Below are 26,926 nucleotides of genomic sequence, written 5' to 3'. Positions count from 1 at the left end.
CACAATAAAATTTCATGGAGCCAATAGAGCTAAGTAGTGCTCCTTTGTACAAATACAAAAGAAAACAAACTAAGAGCCTTCTATCTAGCTAAGCTTTTTGCTGCATAGTCCCCACTTGTACGAGGAAAATGATATTAAATATATGCAATTAACATCCCACATAATGAATAAAAATTCCCCTCAGCGTAGTGGAGGACCCAGTGAATACATTCTGCTGATGGTCCTGAACAGAAATTTCCACACAAAGTAAAGATTTTCACGTTGGAGCACCAAAGTCTTCAAGAGCTGCAGTGACCTACAGGAAAAACTAAAGAAAACAAGGTGCTGTTCTCTGATGCAGAGGGTGCAGAAGGTTCAGAGTGAGACAGGTCCCTCACCATCAGACTGGTGCAGGATCTGCCTCAGGCTCCATGCCTTCCCCAGGCAGTGCATACATGGGGATACCAGAGCAGGGCTGAGGGTTTATGGCACACAGGAAGGCAGCTGAGCGCACCTGCTGCTCCCTCAGCTCCATAGCAGAGGGACAGTGAGTGGAAATTGCTGCTGCTCTGATTGCAAAGCCCCAGCCAGCCGAGCTGGCACAGAGTGGGGTAGCAATTTCTATTTTGCTACTAGAAGCAAATTGCTGCCTCTCCCAAGGGCAAAGTAGGAGGCTGTTATGCATTCATAAAGTATTTTTCCAGTCCTGACCCACTCAACTTGCACATTAGCGTGTTGCCGTTCACCTGGCTGGTGACAAACTGCTGCTCAGCCACCAGCGCCTGCAAAAAGAGCCCAAGGGCTGCAACAACAGGGTTTGGTGTTCACCTGGAAAGAAAAGTCGGTTCCTCCCTTTCCCCCTCCGGTTCACAGTGGTGTTCTTGCCACAAAGACTTCTTGTGCCACACCTGGTAAAATCCATTTTTAAGCATGAAACATCCGAGTCCCAGGACAGGGACACAAACACGTGCCCCCGGCAATTTAGTATTTGTTTACTTTTTCCTCAGCCCTTATGCTCAGATGATGCTCGGTTGCACCGCCTCCCGTTAACGGGGAGATGCAGGCGCACTCACCAGAAGGCTCTGTGCACTCTCACATTCCACTTTGCTGTTGAACTCATTCAGACTAAACGCAGCACACTGGGGTTCGCAGCCTTCGACCCGAACGAGTCCAAGTCTCTGCCATTAATGCCATCTCCGTGCTGCTGGCGCCCTCCACCTCCAGCTTCTCTGCAGCAGCTCCTCTCCAGATAACGGACCCCGCTGAGGGGCAGTAGGAGGTAGGCGCCGCTTCCCCTTTAAGAGGCGGGCGATCACGTGACTGCGGCTGGCACGTGGTCTTCTCGCCAATATGGCTGCGCCCGCAGTACTCCGCCGCTTGTTCCTGCTGCTGGGAGTGGGGCTGGTGGTGGCTGCCGGCGCCGCGAAGGAGGCAGCTCCCGGCGGGAATTGCGGCTGCGGCGCTAGTCGCGGTAGTGGGGATGAGCGAGAGGCGGCGGCGCGGCGGTATTCGGCGGCGGCCAATGGCGGCAGGAGTTCTGGGCGCGGGCAGGTGAGCGGCGGGCGGCGGCTGGGGCGGGAATCTGGGCGCTCTCCGAGGGGAGGGCGGGAGGCGAGGAGCCGCGTTCTCGGGGCGTCTGTTGTCCGACCCGCCCGCACTGAGCCCCGGGAACCGCGTCCCGCACTGCCTCATCTCCACCGTTCTGAACGCTGCCGGGGATGGTGACCCCTCCGCTCCCCGGGCAGTTCGTGCAGGGCATCACCGCTCTTTAGAGAATAAATTGTTCCTAATATCCGGCCTGCTGACGCCCAGTGCCCTGCTGCGTGAGACGTGGTCTGTTATGGGAAACGGGGTGTTGAAGGGAACAGATCTTGGCGTTTCACCGTGGGCTTCGCCATAAGGCTAACAGTCTCTGACTGCCCGGCACAGTGGATGACGTTTGTCGGCCTCTGCTGTTGGATTTCTGCTTCCGTAGTTCAGCTGTGATGCTTCTTAAGGACTAGTTTCTTGTCGTTAGCCACCTGTACTTCGAAGTTGGATGTTTGTTAATGGCTTAATTAATGTTACAGTGTTCTTTCTGGATGCGATATTGCTGTAGAAACATGTAATGCCACATTCCACCATTATTTGCTGAAGAATGCTGCCAGACATCTGAGCCCTGCAGCCTGTGTTGACACCAAATGTGCTGATGTTATCATAAAGCTGACAAGGGAAGGTCCTGTTTCCAAACAGGAGGTAGGGCTGTGAAATGTGCCTTGCTGGAGGCTGGTAGTCCTGTGGAATCAAAGTTCATGGATGTCAGTCTTGGATGGGCAGTCTGTCAGGATTTTTCAGGTTTGGGAAATGAATTCTAGACTGTAAAGAATGAGTTAATGTTTCACGTGCTTTCAGACAGTGATTCACTGCTGAGATTTCAGTCTTGCTTTGAAGGCTACTTCAAGGAGTTATTTTAGCTACAGTACATTGGAATGAGGTTAGAAGGAAGTGGTGAACTCTTTCCATGTTGTCATTCCCAAAGGCCTGAAAAATGTAAGCAGATTTATCCTGAAGCCCTTTTATGGATTCTTTTACAGACTATCTGTAAGTGCTCAGATCGTTTGTAGTGGAGAAGTGTAAATGAGGACACAGTTAACTTTAAATGTAGCTGATTCAAAGGAAAAGCATTTGTAGTGCTTCTCGTAACCCTGCTGCAAGTTATGTGAATTTAAGTGTTGCTGGGTGAGACCTAAGTGAAAGAAGAACTTTGGAATGCTGGAGGAAAAAAAAAGCAGACAGACAATTCCTCCCTAATGCATTCCTGTGTTGATGAGTTGGGCAGTGTCTTGGCAAACTGCCTCCTGGTAACATCAGTCCTCCAAACGTTGCCTGGGGAGGTATTGCAGAGCAGTAGCTGTCACTTGTCATTCTAACAAAGGCTTCTGAGTGGGACTGGGGGTGCTGTTGTGTGTTGTGGGAATGGCTGTTGGGCAAGAAATAGTTTGATCCACCTGTGGTTTCAGGGGGGTCTTGGGAAACATGTGCTGCATTGGGACAAGACCTCTGGGGCCTTTGCCTTCTGAGAAAAGTGGAGGGAAACTTTGTTTCCCTGAAAAATGGCTGAAAGACATTTTATTGAAGCAGTAAAAATGTTCTTTTGCTCCTCGTTTGCTTTTGTTCTTTACTTGTGAAGGCCAGTCATCCAGAGTGGAATATACTGATGTGAAGCTGTGTCTCCTCTGCCCACGTTGCTGCAGGCGCTGCCTGCCTGCTAGCAGTGTGACTAGTGATCAAATGCTGCAAGTGCCTCCTGTGAAATGAAGGCCCATAAGAACTTGGTGTGCAAACATGCATGCTGTGCTTGTCCTCAGAAGAGTGCTTGACAGTTCTGTAATCTCAAGTTTCTTTTTCCATTCTTCCTAGGAATTGAGTAAAATGTAAAACTGCTTATCTAAGAATAAGTAAAAATATCTGTGTTCTGTACTGCTTCTTGGCTTTTAATACAGTAAGAAAGTATGTTCTTGCTCATTTATCCTGGGTGAAAATTCTGCACTGCCCAGATTAAATGCAGAAAGAGCTACAAATGGGATTTTTGCTCTCAGTTTAAGTTGTCTTACTGTTCCCTTCAAGCAGATGGTGAATGAAATGTCAAGGCTGTCATTTTCTTGTGCTGTTTTCATCTGTCAGGTGCTGCTCTGAGCACAGGTACCTCCAAAGATGAGATTGGGGGGGGAGGGGGTAAAACCAATAAGAGTCTTCTCAGCCTTACATTTTCATAACTTGTTGATGTTAACTGTTTCCTCTTGTAGATGGTTGCTATTCCAGGAGGAGTGTTCACTATGGGCACTGATGAGCCTGAAATACAGCAAGATGGAGAGTGGCCTGCAAGAAGAGTCCATGTTAACAGCTTCTATATGGATCGATATGAGGTCAGCAATCAGGAATTTGAGAGATTTGTGAATTCTACTGGGTACCTCACTGAGGTAAGGTGGAATTGTGTAGCCCCTTCTCATTGTTGTCTACGTTGAGAAAAACCACATTAAAAACTTAACCTCTTCTTTTTTGAAGGACATCGCAATGCAGTATTTGATTGGGATTTGCATGCTAGAATATTTTGGATGTAGGTAGCAGAGAGATGGAATCGTCTTGCCTTGTTGCCTGGGAGTCTATGAGGACACAAAGATAGATGCTACTGCAACTTTTAGTGTCTTTTAGTGTCTGAAACAAAAAGTTTTTTTCCAGTGTAACTGAGGCAGCCTGGGTGAAACTAATGGATGGCTGAAGATGCCTATGCAGACTTTTTAGAAGAGTAGAATCATAGAATTGCTCAGGTTGGAAAAGACCTTCAAGATCAAGGCCATTTCCCTCGTCACCAGTGAGAAGAGACCAACCCCACTCTTGCTGTAAGCACCTTTCAGTATTGGACGAGAGCAATAAGCTCTCCCCTCAGCCTTCTCTTCCCCATGCTAAACAGCCCCAGTTCCCTCAGTCACTCCTCATAAGGCATATTCTCCAAGCCCTTCACAGCCTTGTTGCCCTTCTATGGACCTGCTCCAGCACCTCACTGTCCTTTTTGTATTGAGGTGCTCAAAACTGAACACAGTACTTGAGGTGGGGCCTCGACAGTCCCAAGTACAGGAGGATTACTTCCCTTTTTTTAAAACCTTTGGGTCCTAGAACATCTTTGTATCAGTACAATAGCATTGTTAGATTTTTTTTTCCCTTATTTAAAAGGAGCAGGGGTGGAGAGATTTGAAAAATAATGTGATTGTTGAGGAATCTGCAGGCTAGTTCATTGCAGCTACTTGATAACAAGCTGAGTGGTAGGAGGTTCTGCCTAAAGATGATGTAATAGCAGGTATCATAATGGTTTTGTGCAGGGTACTGGGAACAATGGGGTAAGAAAGAATATGCTAAAGTACTTGGGAGAAAGGAGCTGCCTGTGCATGAGGCACTGATCTTTCCTGACAGCCAATTGTTCCTACACAACTTTCAGAAAACCCTGTCAAACGTTTAGGCAAATAAAGGCATGGGTAATGATCAGGTCTCAAAGGAGACATTTTACTGAGTTCTTTTGTTAAGCTGGTTCTCATCAGGAAGACAGAATCCTTTTAGATAGAAATAGTGCTCTAGATAAAAGCAGCTCTTCTTAGTTTTTGGCTCAATTATGAACGAAGGTTGTGTAATGATTTCGAGTTTGAACAGGAATTGCTCGTTGCAAACAGCAATATGTCCTTGAATGTTAGATTATTCATTGTAACATGTTAAAGCAATTGGGGCTATTGGAACTGCATTTTTAATTAACAGAAGTAATAAAATAAAAAAAAAACTTGCAGAAGCTCTTTGAGCAGCCATCTGTCCAGTGGCTGTTAAGAACAATGACATCCTGGGATAAAATGCTGCCTTTTCCATTCCAAAACAGATTCTTTGAAGAACAACTCAAAGTTACTGTTTGAATTTCATTATTCTTGATAGAATAAAGCTCTAGATGCGACTGGCATCTTGAAAATAATGTTCCTTTGATAATGTGATCAAATCTTGTTCTTTCCATAGGCAGAGAAGTTCGGAGATTCCTTCGTGTTTGAGGGAATGCTGAGTGAAGAAGTCAAGGCTGAAATCCATCAGGCAGTGAGTAACGTGGCAAAGAAAAGCCTGCTTGGGAATCACTGTGGTAGATGTGTTGGCAATTATGGCAACAATGTTTAATTATGATATTTCCAAACCGCTATACAAAAAGGTGATGGATGGAGGAGTTTTAAAAAAATCTGTAGAATCCCACTTGCCTTGCTATTTTTCTTTCCAGTTCACTTCCTCTAAGGCAAGACAGTGGCCTCTGTTCAGACAGTGGCTGCACTGCTTGTAAAGCTGGAGCTGATGCAGTTTTCTCCTTTAGGGGAGTTGAGTATTGGAAAAAAAAAAAAAGCAAAAAGAATCCACATGAGTCTGGTAGCTAAAAAGGAAGGCAATTAGTACCTGTTATGTCAAACAGCTGAGAGCACCCAGGGTTTTTGTATTGAGTCCTTTTCACCAAAATAGTAGAATTTTCCTTGCAAATGGGTGGTGTGGTAACTTGGAGTGATCAGCATTGATAGTTCTATTTAAACTGACCTCTTGGTTGAGGGAGTATATTGGTAGAGCTTAATTTTACTTAGAGACTAATTGAAACTTCTGACCTCTGTGAGTCTGTGCTGTAAATGGCAAAAATGTGGGATTTGTTTTCCTACTGCAAGGAAAGAAAGGGCATGAGGATAGTACATGTATTTTATTGAAGGTCACCATTTGTGTCCTGTGAGATCTGAGATGGTTACGTTGCAGTAGCCAAATACTAGCATCATTGGTGCTGAATGGTGAATAAATGCAGCTGCAATCATCGCAGCTCCACAAGAGAAAATTCAGCTGTTGGTATGGAAGAATTCTTTTTCCTGCCTTAGTTCCACAATTCAGAAATCTCCAACCAGGCGTTCTGTTGAAAGAAATAAACAGAATTCCAGTGTAAGTTCAGTCCTGGCTGCTGGTGTAAACAAACACAATGTTGGGAGCCGCTTGCTGGGTGTGTCAACCAGATCCTAAAGTACTGCCTGTAGTGCTAACAGAGCAAGCATTATGCCACAGAACTGGAACAGAGCCCACTCTGCTCTTTTTGGCTGCTTTTTTTTTTTTTAATGAGCATTTTCTGTGCTTGCTTAAAGTAAACTTTCCAGGAGCTGGTTTTTTTTTTTTGCTGTGTTTTTCAGTATTTCTTATTAGGTCATTCAGCAAGTTACTGACATAAAGAGTGTCTTTGAAACAGACAAGGAGAAAGATTGTACTGATTATTTTGGTGAAACAGTGACTGCCTGCCTTGTTTGGCACTTCATGCTGTTGCTGTGGGCAAACTTCTGCTCTAAAAAACTGTAATGTTGTGAGAAGGTAAAAAAGTAAATGCCTTTTTTCCTCCTCTCGTTTGCTTGTCCCCCTACCAGCTGCATACCATCTGACTCTTGGGAAGGCTCTTGAGCAGGGGAGAGGTGTCAGAAGGCAGATCAGTGGTGGGGCTGAAAGGAGAACTTAGTGTCTGAGCGTGCAGCTTAGTCCTTTGTTGTATAGAGCTGTCACAGCTCTGTCTTTTTGTTGCTCTTGGATGCGTTTTCTTTGAGAGATTATGATGTTGAGAGTACTGTGCAGAAGTTGGTGGTTTTCTTTTTTCCTTTTTGCCTTTGACAGCGCAGTTTGTAGACCAGAACAGGTGAGTGTTTTTTCTGTTGCAGGGAAGAGAAGCGTCATCTACATGGATGTGACTTCAGAATGCAGCTCAGACTGCTTCTCAGACACACGTTGTGTGAAGGCAATGCTTATCCCCTCTTGCTGAAACTAAAAGATGTGCACTGGCAGTTTGCTATGCATTGTTTTCAAGGAACACGTTGCTATAGACAAATGACAAGAAACTAAAATGCAGAAGCTTTCCAGCTACTGTGAGGGATTCTAAGGGCTCTGCAGAAGCAAATCCTTCCTAGAGATCTGCTGAACCACCAGCAGAAACACTGGTAGCCTCTGATTTGCTAGATGGCCCCTGAAATGCTTCAGTTCTGCTAATACCAGCTGAGGGAAAAAGATGAAAGGAATCTAACTCTATTTAAAAAAAAAAAAGTGAACATATTTTAAAACTTGACAACCACAGTGTAACTGTTAATGTGATTAGAGAAGGTATAAGCAGCATGAATTTGATCTGCTTCAATAAGTTGTCATGATCAGCACTAGAGAAGACTAAGGCTTCTTTGTCCAAGTGTGCTTGAGTCAGCTGGTATTGTAAAGTGTAGTATGTATCTTGAACCATAACCATCATCATGAACATCTATGGCTTATTTCTACTCTTCAAGTGTCATTTGTACTGCACTAAACTGATGGGAAAAATGACTCTATTACTGCTTTGCCTTTGTGGCTTAGATGTGGTTTGAGGCTGTTCTCCAGCTGAATGCAGATGTGAACAGAAGAAAAGCAATAGGGGGGTGCATTTTGTGAGCAGTATTTCAAACGCAGGGGAAAAATTGGGAAAAGGTGGAAGTGAAGGTATTGAACCAAATGTGTTTGTGTCTGACAGCTTGTGATTATAGTGGAGTGTTGGGGGGGGGGGGGGAGGTGGGGGTGATATCTGTCTGGGGTTTTGCTCTATTTGGGCACTGAGGCTTCTCCATGTCTTATTTGAATGGTTTTGTTGTAGTCCCTGAAAAGAAGCAGACAGCTGCACTAGCACAGAGGTGGGGCTGTGAAAGCTGATCAGGAGCAAGCCAGCTTAGCACGTAGAGTAATTGTTGGAGCTTTGGGTGTGCGTTTCCTGAAGGTGAAGTCTCCTAGATATCCACTGCTGAAGAATGTAGGTTGGACCAAACCCTTGTGTGGAAGGAAACAGTAAAAAGGGGTGTAGCAACCAGTAACTGAATTGTTCTAGGCTTCTGGAGAAGCAGGTTTTAGTTTTGGTCTCTTGAGTTTGCTGCGGTAACGTGGCAGAGAGTAGAAATGTAGCATGGTCACAGATGAAGGTGATGCTGACAAAACTGGCGTGGGCTTCTTCTCTTGTAGGATTTTGTAGGGCGAGGGAAGACCTTTGAAAACAGAACTACTTGCATGGGCTTGCTTGTTTTGATAGCTTCATAAATTAAAATCATCTGCTAATTTACTTCATCTATTACGTGTATTAAGTTGTGGCCTTTCCTGGATACTTGGTCTTCAGTGTAAATATCCGAGAGCACAAACTAGAATTGCCAACAGCTGGGCAGTCAGCACTTTTTCTTTCTTGTTTTTGGAGGATGGGAAGGTGGATGGGGAAAGAAGGCCTCAAAACTTAGAGATGATGTTTATTCGTGTATTGTGATGAGACTGCTTGCCCGACTGCTTGTCTCCCTGACTGAATTAAGGAGGAAGTGGAGAGGGGAAATCCGTGGCTGGTGCCATTATTTCATTTGTGTGGGATTTCAATGCTTCCTAGAGAGAAGATCATGAAGGCTGTGTCTGCCAGATGAGCAGGCAGTGAGGTGCACTTGCCCGTGAAGGGATTTAAGAGCTCTTGCAAATAATTGCAAGTTTTTGCTTGCTGTGCAGCTACTATGAAAAAGGTAAACAGAACAGCACTTACCAAGTCTGAAGCACAGAGTATGTCAAATTTGCTCACCGGAGAGTTGTGGGAGCATTTTAGTCCTTGGCTTGTGGAAGATAGAATTAATTTTTGCCTTTAGGCCAGATGGACTCTGCAGTGAGGAGACAGAGTGCATTCAAATCTGCTTATCAATTATTTTCAGGTTGTACTTAATGTACGGCCTGAGAATGCAATGAAATCAGTTTGCTGGCAGACTTGAGCAAGCACTATTAAATTGGAGTTCTCTCAGTCTAGAACTACTGGACACCTTTAATCCCTTTTTGTTTGGAATCTCTGCAGTAGTCTTTCTGTACAAATTTACTCATTTATAGCATTATCTCTAGATAACGAGGAAAACATTGTGCATTTCAGGATTCATTTGAAATACTCGTGCTTGCAGGTAGGACAGCATTCCCAGCGTTCACTATGGACTTGGGAAAGTGTACCTCTTGTCAGCTTATAATAACTTGCTTATCTGTGGCATAGGGGAAAAGGGATCGGGTTATTGTATCAGTTCCTGACACTGTTAAGATGTCAACATATATTCTGCTTAAGCAGTCACATCCATTGGTACTTTAAGTCACCTCTATTGCAGCTGGCTCTTGCTTTCTCAGAAACCTTTCAGAGGAAACTGAAATCAAAGGAAGAGGTGGGTGAGCTTCCTTCTTGCAGGCCTCAGTGCTTCAGAAATCCCTGCAAGGAGCTGAGGAGGTGGAGCTGTTGAACTGTTGGACTCGATTTTCTTAAACTGTTCACTCATCTTGAGACCAAACAAAGAAGCTCGCAGTTCTCACTGGAAATTAACCAGTAATATTGGTCTATCTTTATCAGCATAAACTCCAGCTTTAAAGCTGGGTGAAGCTTGTGCCTCAGGCTGTAGGTGCATCTGTGCGTGCCTCTTTCTTAAAGCTTATATTCACTTGGAAAAAGTGACCAGCTGGAGGGCAAAAGTAGATGTTGGCTGAAAAATGAGCTTCCAAAGATGGAACGCACCAGGAATATCAGCTCCTCAAAAGAAGCTTCTCTGGATTCCAAAACTTGCACTTAATCTCACTGGATTTTAGTATTGAATAATTTTAGCTATTTTTCTTGGAGAATTGAAATGGCATTGAAGTATTATACTATTTGAATGAGATAACCTTTTCTTATGTGAAGGAGAATGTCTCTTCAGAAAGGTAGAGTGCTCTTTTCCAGTTAAATATGAAATCCTTTCACTAACTGACTTAAAACATATTTAATTCTATAAAACTGTCATGCTTCATTTTTGCAGTGCTTTAATTTAAAACTTCTTAACAATAATGCAAACAATATCAATATTCAGTATTGAACATCTAGCCTTTGTGCTTCTGTTTCTGAGCTCATATGGGAGGCTAAAAACCTTAGAAGGATGAGAACAGATTCTTCTTTAACTACAGCTTCTGGTGGAGCTTGAGATTTTAACTGATATAATCAATAATGTAAGACCTGTGGTAACATTACAGGTGCTGCTGATGTCCAGGATGAGTTATCATGGGGGTGGGGAGATGCTTCAACTTTCTGCTTCCAACTACTATATTGAACTGAATTCCCAACGTGGTGGAGAATCTCACAATCAAGTTTCACTTCAGTTTATATACATAATTACAGAAGGTTTGTCCTGTTGCAGAGCATTTTCAAGTGCAGGTATGAATGATAGCTGCATACATAGAGTCCCTGCTGCAGCTACTGTGACAAGCTGGAAAAGATCTCTTCTTTGTCCTGAGCCTTGAACCCCTATTCACTTTCTCACTATTTACATTTGTGATGTCTCCCTGACTCAGTTACAGCTGTTTCAATTTAAACACAAGCCTGTTGCTATGGGGATGATGTACTGCATAGAAATAGGTCATGATTGTGCCGTTTGCAGTGTGCTGATAAAAAGGAGAAGCAGCACTGCAGGCTGGCTGAGGTGAGCAGGCAGCGTGCATCTGCCGAAGGGCTTTGCCTTGTGTTTGGAAAATGGCTTTTCAATCGAGTGGGAACCACAGCACAGCTCCACCTGTTTAAACTGCCCCTCATCGTGTGATGCAAATCTCTGTGCCTTCCACTGGTTTCCCTCTTATCCTGAGCAGGATGTGAAGTGGCAGCAAGCAGCCAAAGCGTTGGTGGGTGGCTGTCAGCCCCGAGCAGGGCCATGCTAACACGGCAGACCAGGATAGCTGCTGCCTGCTGGTGTCTGGCACTGCTGGGGCTGAGCCCAGGGCTCAGCAGATCCACGGCCCGCTTTGCAGGCAGGTGCAGGTAACACTACCTGCAGATGGCAGAAAGCTCTGCTGCAGGGGAGGGAGGTGCTGTGATAATGAGCCTGGGGGTGATGGGAGGCATCTGTGCCCAAATCTTAGCCAGGGGAAGGGTTTGAGGGGCATGAGGAAGATACGCCAATGATAATAGGTGTAATGGGGCTTGTGGCTCAGGCCTAACCTAAAGAGATTTCTGTAGTTTCTGAAGGGAAAATGCCAGTAGCTCATCTGTTACTCAGTATGCTCTAAATTTTTATTTTTTAAACTGCTTGCCCTACTAAAAACGCTGAATTTTCTGTCTTCTGCCTGCCTCTTTCCTCAGTTGATGAGTCAGCTGCACAAAGTTTAGGATATGGCATAGAGGAAGAAAAGTTAACAGATTTGTGTATCTGCAAATCTTCAACTCAAAATGATATTCCTGACTGAAAAACTACTACTACCTCACAGTAGTGAAGATCTCCACACCACTGGGTATTTCTCAAAGATAATGCTTCCTAACTTCCCTGCTTCCAGCCTATGCACACACTGCTTTTGTAGCTAAGAGCATGCTTTTGCAAATTAAAGATGTGATAAATGTGATTAGAAAGTAAAATTGGGGCTGAAGTGAGGCTTGAGGGGAGGGGAAGCTCCCAAAGTGGCCAGTGCTGTGAGCCCCAAGATCAATACAGGTGTTTTCATGGCTGCTGGCTGTGGTTGTGTTTTATGTGGGATATGTTCCTACTGTTTCTGCAGGAACATGGCATAACGCTGATGATGAAACTGACTTTGCTGATGTTTCCCTATCCAGTAATTTTTGGAATTTTTCTTCAAGACAGTTGTGAAGTTGTCAGAAAGTCACCAGTTAATGGAGCAGTTAAAGTGAGGATATCACAGCCTGCCTTGATAAGAAAATTGAGTACTTAAAGCTTTTTAAATTTAATGCAAGCTGATAGTGGGAGTGTAGGTTTCAGCTCAGCAAATTGCTTCATTTGAGTGGAAAACTCAAATAGGTTGCAGTTCCTATTGATCTTCATGGCATTATCATGTGTTCTTGTCTCTTCAGTACTAACAGTGATAAGCAGAACAGTGAGTTCCTGAAGTTTAATCCTGAAGCAGAGCTGGATAATGCCATGTTTCCCTCTTGATCAGACCAGAATGAGTACTGAGCTTTTCTGCTTCCAAAATGCTCCTTGCTACCAGAACTGCACCTTCCTTATGCACCAGGGCTGCTGTGCGACACTAGAGCAGCCTCATTTAGCTGGTGCTGTTGCAAGTGATAGCTATGCTATAAGGAGGGAATCAGTATGGATTTGGTAGCCTCTTCTAGTTGTGTGTCTTCAGGATCTCTCCAGCAGCCTTTGCAGCTGCTTTTTCAGGAGTCTGCTGCCAGCCCACAGAGCACACTTAGCAGCGAGGCATGAGAATGCGGAGCGTTACGAAAGGAGCTAAGCTCATTAGTGGTAAGGGAGAGCTTTGCTGTGTTAAATGTGATGTTGTAATATTACTAATTAGCTTTCCCGCTAATTAGATTTAGAGCAATTAAAAGCTTTGCAGACTTCTGAGAAGTTTTTTGAAAGGGCTGTAAATTTCAGGTACGTGACTTTCACTTTTGGGAAGAGCATCCTGGTGCGTGCTCAGTGCTGCCAGTGGCTGACTTAAATTAGCTTCCAGTTAATTATTGGAGGCTGCATGTAGTTCATCACTGTTGTCAGCGTCCTCTGAAGATCTGGGTGTTCTGAAGGTATTGGCAGCCGTTTGGTGTTCAGTTCAGCCAGAAACAGAAGGCGAGCACACGTAGTGCTCTCATGCAGAGAGACTGTATTTTTTTCTGTTTAAAATAAGCCCTTCTGATTGAAAGCATCTGCTTTTTCTTTTGCATAGTGAAAATGTTTTCCAAAATTAGTCTTCTGTAGTGCAAGTCTTTGCAGTCATTTGCAGACATTCTTCTGAAAAGTAGCAGTTTAATTGATAAAATGCTGTATTGCACTCAGTGACTGTCAGGCTAAAATCCTACTCCTGGTATTTTGTATTCAGGGAGAACTTTCAGCAAATGGAACCGTGGCTCTTTTCTGTTGCTGTAAGAATTGGCAAATTCTGACCTGAGCTTTCTGTCCTCTCGAATGTAGACTAAAGCTCAAAACAGGGAATTGGATAAATCAGGCTGGTGTTCAGCCTGTTATCTGTAGTATCTGATCAGCAGCTTGGCCGTTCTGAGGCTTCAGATAGCACTATGAGAGCTGAGCTGAAGGAAAGTCCTGTTTGGGGTTTGAGTGCTCCGTAACAAAGCTGTAGCTTCTAGTGAGAGATCAAATACTTTTCTTCCCCTCCTCCCAAAAAAAGCATGAGGGCCTCTAATTGTAGAGAGGGTCAATGGTTTTGTTACATTCTGAGCTACTGTTACGTGGCTGATATGGATTTGTTTCCTCCTCATGCTAGGGAGATCAGAAAGCAAGATCTTTAAGAGATTTTACTGCTTTGGTAATTTGGAAGTAAACCTAGTAGGAGAAGTCCTTAAATGAGTGTATTCCATGAATACTTCCTTGGTATTGCAAAGCCAAATTGGAGACTTCTGGTCAGAGAAGTGCTGGATGTTTGCAGTGTTACACAGCATTCAGTTTGTGAGCTTGATGTTGTTCACTAAGCCAACTTTTAAATCAATACATAAAGCTTCACTTCTGTGTCTCTCCCGTCTCCACCTTCTGGAAGCTGACAGCAAGTACTTCAGATTCAGTTAAGTTAGCTGGGAAGCAGAAGTGTTGTAAGATGTGTGTTTTGACCCTTGTTAGAGGATGTCATCAGGATTTTGTTTTAGTTATTCTAAAACATGGAGTCTGGGGAGAAAAAAAAATTGAAATGAAAACACTTTAAGCTAACGCTGTTTCTTATCCCTGCAGTATGTGTCAGACCAGAATCAGCCAGGAGGTTAATTGGTCTGAATGTACTGTGGGAACAACACTGTGAAAAGATTGAGAAAAACTCTAATACTCTAGATGGTTTTTCAACCACTGCCACCCGAGGTGCATTTGACGTGTGCTTTCAGAAGAATTATACAGGAGAATCTCAGAGAGGACAGTCTGATCTGCCTCAGGAAGTGTGCTGAAGGCCGTGCCTTCCCAAGGAATAAAGCCTGGCTTAAATCGGGTGTGCAGGTGAGAAAATCTGGGAGGGAAAGAGACAGCCGGGAGGCAGCACTGCAGGGAAGTATGCTCAAGGTTTTGCCTGCCTCTTACTAATTTTTTGGGTATATTTTTCACTGTTCTGATCCATACTTTTGGTTATTTTCTGGCCAGCAATGTTGTAAGGTGAATCCAGAGATTGCCTTGGTTCCTCAGAGGTGATGTGGAATGTAGTAGATAAGCCAGCTACAAGCAGAGCCTTGAGCACTGAGTTAAAGCTTTACAGCCATTTGTTACTGGATTTGTGTTTTCAGAATAGCTTTTAGATGGGAATTTGAGAGCATCTTCCCTGTCCATTTCTGTCTCCTTTCAGGTTGCAGCTGCTCCCTGGTGGTTGCCTGTGAAGGGAGCCAACTGGAGGCAACCCGAGGGTCCTGGCTCCAGCATCCTGAGCAGGTAAGGTGCAAGGGCTGTTCTGTTATGATACACACTGCTTGCTGTAAATATGCCTGTAAACATCTTACTTGACTTGGGTGCTTACTTAGGTGTCAGTGTCCTCATTTTTGACCTCTTAAATTACTTCTCTCACTAGGCAAATGACAAAGAAGTTGACACTAACTGCTTAACTAGTTAAAGTTTCACAACTGCTGCTGGAAATAGCCAGGCTCTCTAGCCTAGATCTAGTGGATGTTGGCATGTTTTTGAGTCCCCTAAGAACAGGGTTAGGTTAATGTAACATCATCTGATGGCTGAACTGCTTAGTAACAAATCCATTGTCTCTTCTCCAAGGGCAATGAAAGAATTATCTGAGGCAAAAATAGAGATAATATGTGGAGGCATTGTTAGGGGGAGACTGAGAAATTGAGGTCACAGTCAGCACATAACAGCTGGAAAAGTGCCATGCAAATCTTGCCTTGCAGAAGTATAGTGCAAACTTAGGCTGGTACAACTGCTATGAACTTCCATATGAAAGCAGTATTCTGCTTGCATAGGTGCAGGCTATTTTAACAGGCTTGTTAAAACAAGGCAGAGAAGAGAAGTGAATAGGAATTCCTCTGGATCAGTATCCTCAGCTCTTGAAGCCTATCAGTCTGTCAGAGGCTCAGATGGAATGATCCTTGTGACAAGAATAATTGGGCATTCATTCTGGAAAGAGAGCGTAGGGTTCCAAGTGCAGTCCTGGAAACAAACCAAGGGGAAGATGGGAGCCTTTCTGTAAACTGTGGATTGCCTAAAGAACATGGAAAAATACTTTTTTGTTAAACTTCTGCAGGTGACTGCTTCCTGGATTGGGTGCTGCAAAAGATCACATTGCTCTGCATCAAAAACCCCACAGCTGAAAGCAAATAACCTGCAGCAAAAAGAGGAGTGTGCAAGGGATTGAACAGTGATCCTATTTGCCATTAAATTGCAATGTATATTTACCTATCAAGTCTTAGTTACTTGTTAAGATACTATGAAGTCAGCTGAGAAATGGGTCTTGCTGCAGTCTTCAATTACTTTTGGTGTCTTCCTTTGGGATTCTGAGCATTTCCCCAGAAGGCAGCAATTCAGCAGCTCCTTGCTGGCTCTTTGGTGCAGCAGGTTCCTGATATGAGAGAGTGCAAGCTGTACCAGACTTGTGCTGCTGTGGAGCTACACATAAAAGCACATTCACCGTTCTGTCTGGTGGCTGCATTACCCATCCAGCACCTACCATAGCTCCTTGTTTTTCTTCAAATAGCTTATTTTCTGTGGAAGTGATCTGGTAACTTGTCTGTTCTAACTGAAGGCGTAAACTTCCTCACAGTGTTTTGTGGCCACCTCTTCAGAATTTTGTGAAGTCCTTTTTCTGCACTGCTGTGAGACCAGCTGCTTCTGCTGATGGCCTTTCCTGTTTGTTTTGCCCTCCAGGATGGACCATCCAGTTCTTCACGTGTCCTGGAATGACGCTGTAGCATTTTGCACGTGGGCAGGGAAGCGATTACCAACAGAGGCTGAATGGGAGTACAGCTGTCGAGGGGGCCTTGAGAAAAGGTACTTGCCACAGATGTCTCTTATCGTGTTTAAAACTGATAGTTACTAGATAAGGAAAAGCTGAGAGGGTTTTTTGTTTCCCTCCATGCCTGTCTTGTATAGTGTATGCCTCCATGGTAAATGTAACGCAGGCTTTCTCTGAGCATATTGCTTTATGTCACCTAAGATGTATAGCAGAAAGTCAATGCAAAGAGCCCAGGAGGGTGAGATGTGATACAAAGCCAAGGTATAGGACTGCTGCTATTGCAGGAGGTGGAGGATAAAACAAAAAAGGGCTTAGTGCCAAGACTGAAGGAGTTACAAAGGAGCTTGAGAAGTAATTGCATGTGTTGCTTCACAGCATTAGGATCAGTGGATATACCTTTTAGGTGACCATGGCCTATGGGAGAAGGGGGAGACCAAGTGAACAACAGTTGTTGGTTTTCTTTTTGTTTTTTTTGACCCCTCCATCCTGTGTCCTGAACTGCATGCTGCATGTGGCAGTGCTAGCAAGGGCTGCCTTTCCCTCATTTGGTAACAAATTGCCCTTGTAGAAGCCTTGTTATTCTTTAAAGCCTTCGTGCTTAAAGAAAGTATTAGTACAAATGGAACTGAAATACAAACAGCTTCCCCAGAGTAAGGTGGTCAGTAAAAGGATGGATAAAGTGTTTCGTTTATTAAAAAGAATAAAATAAGAGTTTGACAACTGTTTTTCTGTCTTTTAATAGACTTTTCCCATGGGGCAACAAGCTTCAGCCGAAAGGTCAGCATTATGCAAACATCTGGCAGGGAGTTTTCCCAAGTAACAACACTGCAGAAGATGGATACAAAGGAACTGCACCGGTAAGAGTGTCTCAAAGTCAATCACCATATGGAAATTAACTTCCTAACATCGAGGTCCATGTTCAACATAATGAATGTGGATGTTTTCCATCTCTGTACTTTTACCTTTTGATTTTCAAGTTCCAGTATATTTCACTGCAGGCTTGCATATTACCAATGGATACGTTTTAAAAGCTTAATTGAAAAGATTACCTGCATTTTAACTTTGAGTCCTTCTCAAACTGACCCCTTTTCCCCATTTCCAAGCACTTTTGAGTCAGATGCTGAAACTCCCTCATGCCTCTACTTTTGACATCACCATTTTTTAGCTCTCACTGTTGATTAGGTGTTCCCAAGCTACAAAAATTGTACAGTAAAAGAAATGCAGCTTCCCTTTTTGGAGCCTGTCCACTATGGCAAACAATGGGGTGGGTTTTTTTTCAAGATAGGAATATGAATTAAGTGGCAGTTTAAAAGTTTAATCAGTTAAGAAATCTGTGCTTGGATGAGCTGACAGCCACTGTTGTTTTCTTAGGTGCGGAAGGGGAATCTAGAAGTTGTAAGAACGAGTGCTGATGCTGTGTGCTGTCCTGTGTTTGTTTGTCAGACAGTGCTCCTCTTGAGAGGATCAGTCAGCAAAATTGATGAGAGTAGGCCAGGTGCCATAATGGACCCAGTGCTGAGAACATCGAGGATCATAGCTGTTCATTCTTTTGTTCTGTTTTACTGGAGTGGAGTAAGCCAAGGCGTCACAGTTCTGCACTGCTGCTTTGTCTGTCTGTGAGACACGAAGGCAGAGCTCTTGGCAGGAATCAACTTACCTTCAGCAAAACGGTCTTCAGGTTTTAAATACCTTATTTCATGTGGGGTGGTTTAAAGAACTGGCAGTTATTTGTCTTGTATAGGTCACTGCGTTTCCTCCCAATGGATATGGCTTGTACAACATTGTAGGAAATGCCTGGGAGTGGACATCTGACTGGTGGGCTGTTCATCATTCAGCAGATGAAGCTCATGACCCTGTGAGTATATTAATGGCACACATAAAGGCACAGCTCCCTCTTACTACTTGGGTTTGGTTGCTGATCAGAAACCTACTGTTCTTTGCTCCTCTTTGTGTGTCACACCACAAATCACCAGCACTGAAATAGCAGTGCAGTAGTGCAATTTCATTTTCTTTTCTTGGCCTCTGCCATTGGTTAGGAGTTGAATGCTTCCAAACTGACATCAGGTGAAACAAAGAATTTGCTAATGCAATGGAATAAATGGGAGGGGGATGTTTTGCTACAAGCTGCACTATTTATTTTTTTTCTAGGTAGAGAACAAACCATCCTGGATTATTTTAATGGATTTTACTAGCTCACTTAAGCTGAGCATGTAATAAAGCTGATGTTTATGGAGAGAAGTAGCTTTCTGGGCTTTGAAGGGGTTAATCTTTGGTTATCTTTACAGCAGCCAGTGGAAGAGGCCCAGCAGGGTGAGCTTTGTGTTTTGGTTTTCTTGCACCATATCTCTCAGCAGATTCAAGCTCTAATGTTACATATCCTCTCTCATTTATCTAGGATGACTAAATCTGAGAAGTGAACTGCTCCACTCTCACAGAACTTGTTTTGTTCAGATATGGTTATCTGTAATGAGAAAACCAGCTAAGCCTCTCTGGGCAGGAGCTATCTGTTTCCTGCAGGATTTGAGTATCCCCACGCTGTGGTCTTGTACATATTGTCTTTGTCTGGTGTGCTGGGCATAATCACAGACCTCTGTGGGAAGTCAGCAGCTGGAAGCAGCTTGAGGAACTTGTTAAACTTTGCTGGTCAGTGCTTGCAGAGGCTGACATTCTGCTGTTTCATCAGGATGGTGTCGCCAGCATGAGGTACCTCCTTGGGCCTAATTGCACGAGGTCTGTTCTAGCAGTTTCAGTGCACTGATGGAGACCTCTCAATGTACCAAGCATATTGGCTGATTCCAGGTTACTTGTATTCCAGGAAGACACCACAGGTTTTATTTGGTAGGTGTAACTATGGATCAGATGGTGAATTTACATACATCTCTCCAGGTGACTGAACTGCTTTGACTGTAGCTTTTTTCCTTGCTTGATTTTTAAAAATTGGGTGGGCTATTTTGTAACTTCTGTTCACAGGCAGTCTTCAATAGCTGAAAGCAACCAAAGAAACAAGATGAAGATGAAGCCTTGAATAGTTAGCAGAATGTAGATGTGGATGAAAGTGAAGAACAAAGTTAGTGAACTTTCTTGTCAGAGCAGATGAGTATTGATTCAGTGCAGCCTGGTAAGTCAGGGTAGAAGGAAGCAAGTAAGCAGCACTGAGCTTTTTGTTCCAGACTGTGGTAACCATGGTCCGAGCCAGGAAAGCTTCTGCTTTTCTTCTCTCAGTGCCTGGCACCACAGCACAATGATGGGCATGTGCTACCTCAGCAGAGCAGGAAGGACCCTGCACCCACCCCTGCTCTTTCAGAGACAAACAGCATCTGTGTCCCTGGGAAAGAACACAGGTCTGGTGGTTTGCAGCATATTGCAGTTATCCCTGTTCTTGTTCATCTGCTGCTCACTTTAACAGCCACTTCAGTTTTGGCCACTCGTTTCTTCCTGCTGTATTTATAATGCTGGTGCAGTAGTGCTTCTGCATTAAACTCAGGTGATGGTGGGAAACAAGTGTTATATCTGACTTGAGAATTTTGCTCTCTATTAAACTTAAGAGGATGTGAGTTGGCCTGGATTTTTAAATTCAACACAAACATTTCCCAGATGCTTTGGAAAGGATTTAATTATTGGGTGTTAATAATTACGATTTTAGTTTTTCAGTTGTAAACAAGTTGTCAGGATATCGTGTCTGAGGTTGGGCCCTCTAGTGTGAGCTCTGAAGAGTTCTGATGAAATGGAAAAGGAAACTGAATCTCATAACGTGAAGACATGTCCCCGAATAGCCAGGCTGCAGTATCTTCTGAGACATTAGAAATCATTAGCACTGTAACTATCAGTGCCAACCTCCTTAGGCCTCTCCAGAGCGCAGCTCAACATAACCCATATATGGAGTATGTTCTTTTTGCCTGAAAGATAGATGGATTCAAGAGGGTCAGAGCTTAGTGAAAGTTTCTTGACACATCTGGAACATCTAATGTGCTGTTTCCAGATCAGCCCCTATGGCCCTGATAGGGAGCTAGGTGATGCACAGAGCCTTTGTAGAGGAGCTGAGCTGCACACTGGAGGAGAACACAACCACTGGCTGCTTTTCAGAGAACTTCCTCAGTGTCGTGATGAACTCTTCACCTTCAGTGATGTGAGAGAATTATCTACCCAGGGGATGCTGTTTCACATAGATTACTGGAGATCCCCGTGTGAGGTTTGTGTGGTGGTAAAGCGTATCAGTGCTGTGATCTTCAGAGGCTGGGGGAGGAGAGTTCAACTTCATGGTTATCAAGTATCTTCTGCCAGGCAAAAATCGAGTATCAAAGTTATTTGGAACTACTAGAAAGAAGTTAGGCCTTTACTTTAGTTCTCATGCTTCTTCAGTACGCTGCCCCATCCCAACGTGCTCCAGCAGTTAGAGCTGCATGTTTGGACAGCCGCCCTCCCGACCCTCAAGTAGCACACCTCTCTTAGTGTAAGAGTCACTTCAGAGCTCACAGCAAAGACTGAAGCTCTGGATCTGAGTTTCATTTTGTAATGGGAAATCCTGTTGAACAGCTCCATTGTGTTCTGGCTTGTTCTCGTGGCTTTTTTAGGTCAGTTTTCTTATGGCTGGGTGTACCCTGGCTTCCCTGAAATGAGATTAACAGGTTGCCTGAGTTGATTGTGCCCATTAGCGACTTATGAGAGAGTGGGGTACACTGCACCCATATGCACTCTTTAGGAAAGCAGCTTCCAGAGATGTTGAAAAAGAGGAAACCTGCCCTAGGGGAGCAGCCAGGCTTGGAAGCCAGCAGACACAGTGTGTGGATGTGCTTTTCCTCGGATGCTTGCAGGACGTTAAATGTGGGCCAGTTCTCCTTCTGTCCGATTTCCTGTAAGCTTTTGCAGTAAGTGAGAGATGTTTCAGGGTAAGGCTTCAGCATGAAGGGAAAATTTGCTGCAGTAGCTGCATTTTGTTGGTCAAGGCTTTGTCCTTTGTGCCTTACAGCAAGCACAGCTCTCTCCTGATATGTCCTGGATGCATGGGCTGTCAGTTGGGCATGAGAAGAACAACAACGGGCAGGTTTTATTTTTCATCAGTAGTTTGTTTTTAACTTATTATGGTACCTTTCTGTAGTCTGTCTTCTATCATCTCCATGCTCTGTGGCAATGAATTCTTTTCTTCTAACTGCTAAAAACTGAGCTGATGACTTTCTTGCAACCTGCCTTTGTTGGTTGTATGTGATGGCCTTAGCAGAAGATACAGGCTTTTTTCTTCCTGTATCCCTCCTTTTTTTCTGATAAGATTTTCTGTAGATTTACAGGCATGATCCAGTGACAGCCATGTCAGTTTATGCCTTGAGTGGATGGCTCTTTGAGGCTGGGAGGTGATAAGGAAATGTTTTGATTGCACGCCAACGTAATGTAGACAGAAATAAAACGTCATGCAAATTAACTGAGAGGCTGCTCAGTGGCTGTGTTATCTTTTAGGTTTGCCTTGCCACTTCTCTAATAAAATAGCTTTTCTTGATCTTGTTGCTTTTATAGGACATATTCTTGTGGCTTCATCCTGAAAGTAGCTTCACAATGTGCATGGACACTAAAAAGCTTATAGGAATGCTTGATATCAACAGTAGGAACACGCAGTATGGCAGGAGTCTCTACTGTTAAGCAGTAGATGAGTGCAGTAGTAACTACTTCACTCAGCTAAAAGGAACCACAGGGGAGAATTGCTCTCATGCTCAATAAATATGCAACAAAGCTGGCAGAAGTGTTATCATGGGAGCCCAGTGTCTCCTTGAACTAGCGGGCCATTATTTGGAGTTGGAGTTGAAGAAGAATGGTGAAATAACTTTGTTAAAGCAATTCTAGAGCCAATTTCATAAGCAGTTAAAGTAAATCACCTACATTACACTGCAAATGGACATGCAATTACAGAATTGTAGCTCGTAAGCACAGTGCTTTCTGCAGACCTTTTTAGCTGTCACAGAGCTGCATAATGAGAGATCCAGCACGCAGCAGCGGGAGCTGTTACAGAATGTCTTGCAGCACAGTCACTAGCTTGTGCTTCAGTCTGCACTTTGGACTGGGAGGCAGTAAGCACCGAATGTTGGGGATTACAGCCCCCCATCTCTGACCGGCCACAAGTGGCCCATGGATGTGTTGATCTGACACCCTGTGGTGGTGGCATGGAGCCGAGGGGCTGATGAGAGTCTCATCTTTCACTATAGCAGGCTGGTATGTGGAAATATGTGATCCTGGGAAAAGTCAAAAACTACACAATCTGAACTGCTTTAAAGCTTTTTGGTTCGGGCGCAGCTGAAGGTTTGTTTAATCAGCGCCTTTGGATGCTGTTCTCCATCTCCCTGCTCTCACAGCTTCTTCCCCTAACCCTATGATTGGCAATTGCTGTTCCTGCGAGTGCTGACAGTGTCCTCTCATCTGCAGAAAGGGCCCTCGTCGGGGACGGACCGAGTGAAGAAGGGTGGATCATACATGTGCCACAAGGTACTGTGAAACAGCTGACAGCACCATTAATTGTTCAGCCAGGGGGTCGTTAGCAGTTTCCACTTTCTACTTGCATTCTCTTTATTTATGATGATATAACTCTAACCTGAAGGTACTGGGCAGCTGGTACTTGACCTCACCAGAAAATTGAAAACATCCTGTACAAACCTATATGGATATTCCTATTTGTTCTACTGGATAGTACTTGTTTCCCTCTGGAAGGAGACACAGATGTCTGTGTGGCAAGGAGGAAGTAAGCATAGATAGTGTTGGCCAGAAAAACCGAAGCTCCTCTAGTTCTGACTTGCAGAATTTTCGGTTGCATGGGAAACTGAAAGCAACTCGACCAAGGTACTGCTTGTTCAAGAGATTCCAGCTCTAGATAAGTGTATCTTTATATAATGTGGAGCTCAATATGAAACTCGGTGTAAAAGACAGGTGACCTTTCGTCATCTGAAACTCAAAACCTTTGTCTCACATCACCAGGGCCGACCTGACCTGGAAAGTACCACAAACGTTGTGTGCAAATTTTAACTCAGTGCACATTTCTAAGTCTGAAACGTGTGCAGCTGGGTCTGAGCTCACACACGATGTCTTTGGTGGGACAGGAATGTGGCAGCTGCCAGTGCTTCTCACCTACCATGGGCTCTGCATAAGCTGTAGGGGTCTCTCTGTTCAGTCTCACTTCACTCCTTCCTAGAAGGTGGTTTTTGATCTTGGAGGACTCCTAGCCCTGAGCTTATTTTCCAGTTGAGAGTTGTTGAATTGCTGTTGTCAGATTGGTCAGCTTGGAAAGGAGTTGGGTTGGCACACAGCCCTGTGTAAATGTCTTCTTAAGAAGTAAAGAAATATGGAGAAGCCAAGAGCTTCCAAAGGATACATTACTGATGTGATTGCCAAGCTGTGTTCTTACCCCAAGTGTTGTCATAAACATTTTCTGATGCTGGGGAGAGTGCTGAAGAGTTCAGTACTGGAGTTAGTAAGAAATATTATTACATCCTGATTAAAATACTTATTTGCTGTAGGAAAATCATCTTCTGTAGGAAATCAGCAGGAATTCATGTTAGTTTGTCAGATTAAAAATAAAAATACCACTTTTCAGGATGGGCATCTGTGCTCAGTGATCTTTCCTCTGGAACTACATCACAGTAATGACAGTTAAATACTCTTCAAGAATGATTCTTGACCCACGAACAATACAGAGTGTTTGGAGAGGGATGGCTGGGAGATGATGACTGTTTTGGCTTGGTGGCTGATTTGAAATTCTTCCTGGAAATCTGGGTACAGCCACAGAGCAATCACCATTCGTGTTATTTGGGCTTAACTGTGAGTGGGAAATACAGGATAGAGTCTACAAAGCTTCTTCCTTTATCTTTTTCATTATTCTTTCTTTCTTAAAGCATGTATTAAACTGTTCACGTTGCACTGCAGAAAGCACTCGGGTATTTCTCACTGTCACTAAAGCTGTTCTGTTCCTTCTTCCCTTTCAAAGTCTGCAGCTGGGAAACCATCCTCATAATTAAATTAAATATTTATACAGTGAGATCCCATTTTCTACACTGATTTCCTTCTTAGGTGAAATCAATGTCAGAAGTTAATTAGTGGTTTTGATTAAATTAACGCTCAAATAGGTTCGTCTTTGGTGATGAATAATGTGACCCATTTTAAAGGCTTGTGAAGATTCTGGTCTGTCCTGGTGTATTTTGTAGGTGATAAAACTAGGCTGAGTATCGAGACAAAAATCCAAGTGCTATTAGTACAAGGACTTTGTATTGGTTACCTGAAAATCTACTTAGACTTGCTGTTGTACCTCTTAAAGCTGACAAAGAATCCAGCATGCACTTTCCAGCTTCCAAATCCTTCCAAACAGTTTGCTGTTGAAATCGAGGGCTGGACCTGTGCAGCACGAGGTCAGAGCAGCACGCTCCCTTCCTGCTTAGGCCAACAGCTGCTCTCTGCTTGGTGTCAGCATCAGAGCTTGCAAAGAACGGGGCTTTGAGCATCTCCTTAGATGGAGAGAACTTGGTGCTGGCAGAGAGGAGCGTGGTGGTCCTGCTGCCTCTGCAGGGCTGCACAGAGCAGTGCTGTCTGCCCGCTGGCATCTTGTGGCTGCCCTCAGAACTGTACAGAGGCAGTGGCTGAGTAGCTGAGCCCAAATTCCTGAAAAGATTTGGATTTAAAGGAGGGAAAAACCCAACAACCAACTGCCAGCCGTTCCTTCCCTCCCCAGCACTTTGCTTTATAACTCAGTTGCTCCAGAAATGTGGTTCAGAGCCTGACCGTGTGCAGCTGACCCAGCCCGAGGGAGGTGGCACTGCTTGTTGGAGGCTTGAGCAGAGGGCAGGGCTGAGAAAAAAATCCCTGAGCCACGTGTGTTGGAGTGGGGCACGGCTTGGGTGCGTTGTGCTGGCATGTGCCACAGCTGTGCAGCCACTGCAGCCCTTCCTGGTAACAGCACAACTGTTCTTCCTTGCTGCAGTGCTGACTGCTTCTGGGCAGCCTAACCTAACGTAGCTATGCGCCAAACCTGGTTGGTTTTGTGGTGTTTGGAAATCACCATGATTAACGTCAGCTAATTAACAATAAATTACACTGAATAGCATTTCTTTTTTCCCCCTAAGGAGCATAATGAGATGAATGTGCACTGAGACATGACCAAATCTGCCCAGCCAGGCAGTGTACAAAGCACCTCCCAGTCCAGTGTGTGCATCTCACTATAAAGACTTCTGGCCTTGCCTTGTTTGTTGGGATCTCTGCAATGCAGTGCAGTTGAATCACTTTAGCAGTGGCATCATTTTAAACAAATATTTTCATAGCCACTGATCCAGATTATATTTCAATTACAAATATCCTTTAAATCCTGACCATACTGGGGAAAAGCTTTTTTTCTGGTCATTCTTTCCTTTTTTTTTTTTTACATTTCATTCAGCAAAATGCTTTTTGACAGCTGTCAGCACCTGGTCACTATTGGCCATCAGTATCTTGATAGAGATGGAGGCATTGATGGTGGTCACTTCTGCTTTGGTTGGAGCAGGATGCGTTATTAGTGCTCTCTGAATGGCCAAGTGTCTGATAACATCAAAGTAGTTCCTGTGTCTGTTGCAATTGCTCTCGTTATGCTGATATTTACCTTCTTTCTAGCACAGTGACATTGACCTGCATTGGTTCATTGGTCCTCCCAGCTGCATTTGAAATGGTTTGCTCTATCACTCTTAACAAGCTTTTGCCTGAAGTAACCCAAGATGAGACAGGCTCTGAAGTGATCTTTGTCCCTCTTTCTCTCTAGTCTTATTGCTACAGGTATCGCTGTGCAGCTCGCAGCCAAAACACCCCTGACAGCTCAGCTTCAAATCTGGGGTTTCGCTGTGCAGCCGATGCCTCGCCGGACCCACAGTGACCACATGGCTGCACTGCATTCAGGGAAGAGGCATGCAGTGTTACCTGCTGCTGAGAATGGAAAATCTTGTGCTTAAAGTTCCTGTTGGACAGGAAGATTCCAGCACTCACCAGCACTGCTTGAAGCTGTGTGTGCCTATGCTTGGGGAGCATGGCCTGGACGTTCATCGTGACCAAGCTTCTTAGAGGTACTGCTTTCAGTGGGAGTAGCCTGGAGTTACATAAGCACAAACCTGAGCAGAAACATGCTGACAGTGTTTTAAAATGTTAACTGTATTTAGTAGATCCTTTGGAAAAGTTCTTTAATAACTAAATGTATTTATGTATCGTTTGAATCTCCACACTCAGATCTGATAAATGAGGATTTCATAGGCTCCTGGATAGCTCTAAAAGAAATCTGAAGCAGTTACTGCTTCCATAACCTTGTAGGAGGCATACTTACCATTTGGAAAAGACACGAAGACAACACAGGGACACTTAGTGCAGCTGGTGTATTGCGTTCTAATGGCAGCGAAAATCATATCCAGCAATGTGCTTTTTTGGTGCAATACTAACTGCTCCATAGGAAGAAGTGCCTTTTGCAACTGGAGGGGAGGGATAATCATCACTGTGAGGATTAGAAATGTATGTATTTGAATAAAATATCAAGCATTTCTTCACGCTGAAA

At 44.1% G+C, this 26,926-nt stretch overlaps 1 protein-coding gene across 1 annotated transcript; it reads left to right on the top strand.

Moving 5' to 3' along the window:
- The first annotated feature begins 1,297 nt into the window (after nt 1–1,297).
- SUMF1 (sulfatase modifying factor 1) lies at nt 1,298–26,926 on the top strand. Its single transcript, XM_052678313.1, has 9 exons — nt 1,298–1,530; nt 3,765–3,938; nt 5,509–5,583; nt 14,791–14,873; nt 16,311–16,433; nt 17,141–17,255; nt 18,140–18,253; nt 22,804–22,863; nt 26,150–26,926. The coding sequence occupies exons 1-9, from the start codon at nt 1,330–1,332 to the stop codon at nt 26,258–26,260; spliced, it is 1,056 nt and encodes a 351-aa protein (XP_052534273.1). The 5' UTR covers nt 1,298–1,329; the 3' UTR covers nt 26,261–26,926.

This window comes from Tympanuchus pallidicinctus, unplaced genomic scaffold (assembly GCF_026119805.1).
Source record: "Tympanuchus pallidicinctus isolate F22 unplaced genomic scaffold, pur_lepc_1.0 scaffold17, whole genome shotgun sequence".
NCBI lineage: Eukaryota > Metazoa > Chordata > Aves > Galliformes > Phasianidae > Tympanuchus > Tympanuchus pallidicinctus.
Note: the sequence above shows the minus strand (reverse complement) of the source record. Positions and strands in the feature narration are given on the sequence as shown.

Bases quoted from the DNA above. Each gene is read 5' to 3' on its own strand.
- SUMF1 (XM_052678313.1), top strand. From the start codon at position 1,330: ATGGCTGCGCCCGCAGTACTCCGCCGCTTGTTCCTGCTGCTGGGAGTG. The intron at 5,584-14,790 runs GTGAGTAACGTG...GTCTCCTTTCAG, and splicing joins AGGCTGAAATCCATCAGGCA to GTTGCAGCTGCTCCCTGGTG. The intron at 16,434-17,140 runs GTACTTGCCACA...GTCTTTTAATAG, and splicing joins CGAGGGGGCCTTGAGAAAAG to ACTTTTCCCATGGGGCAACA.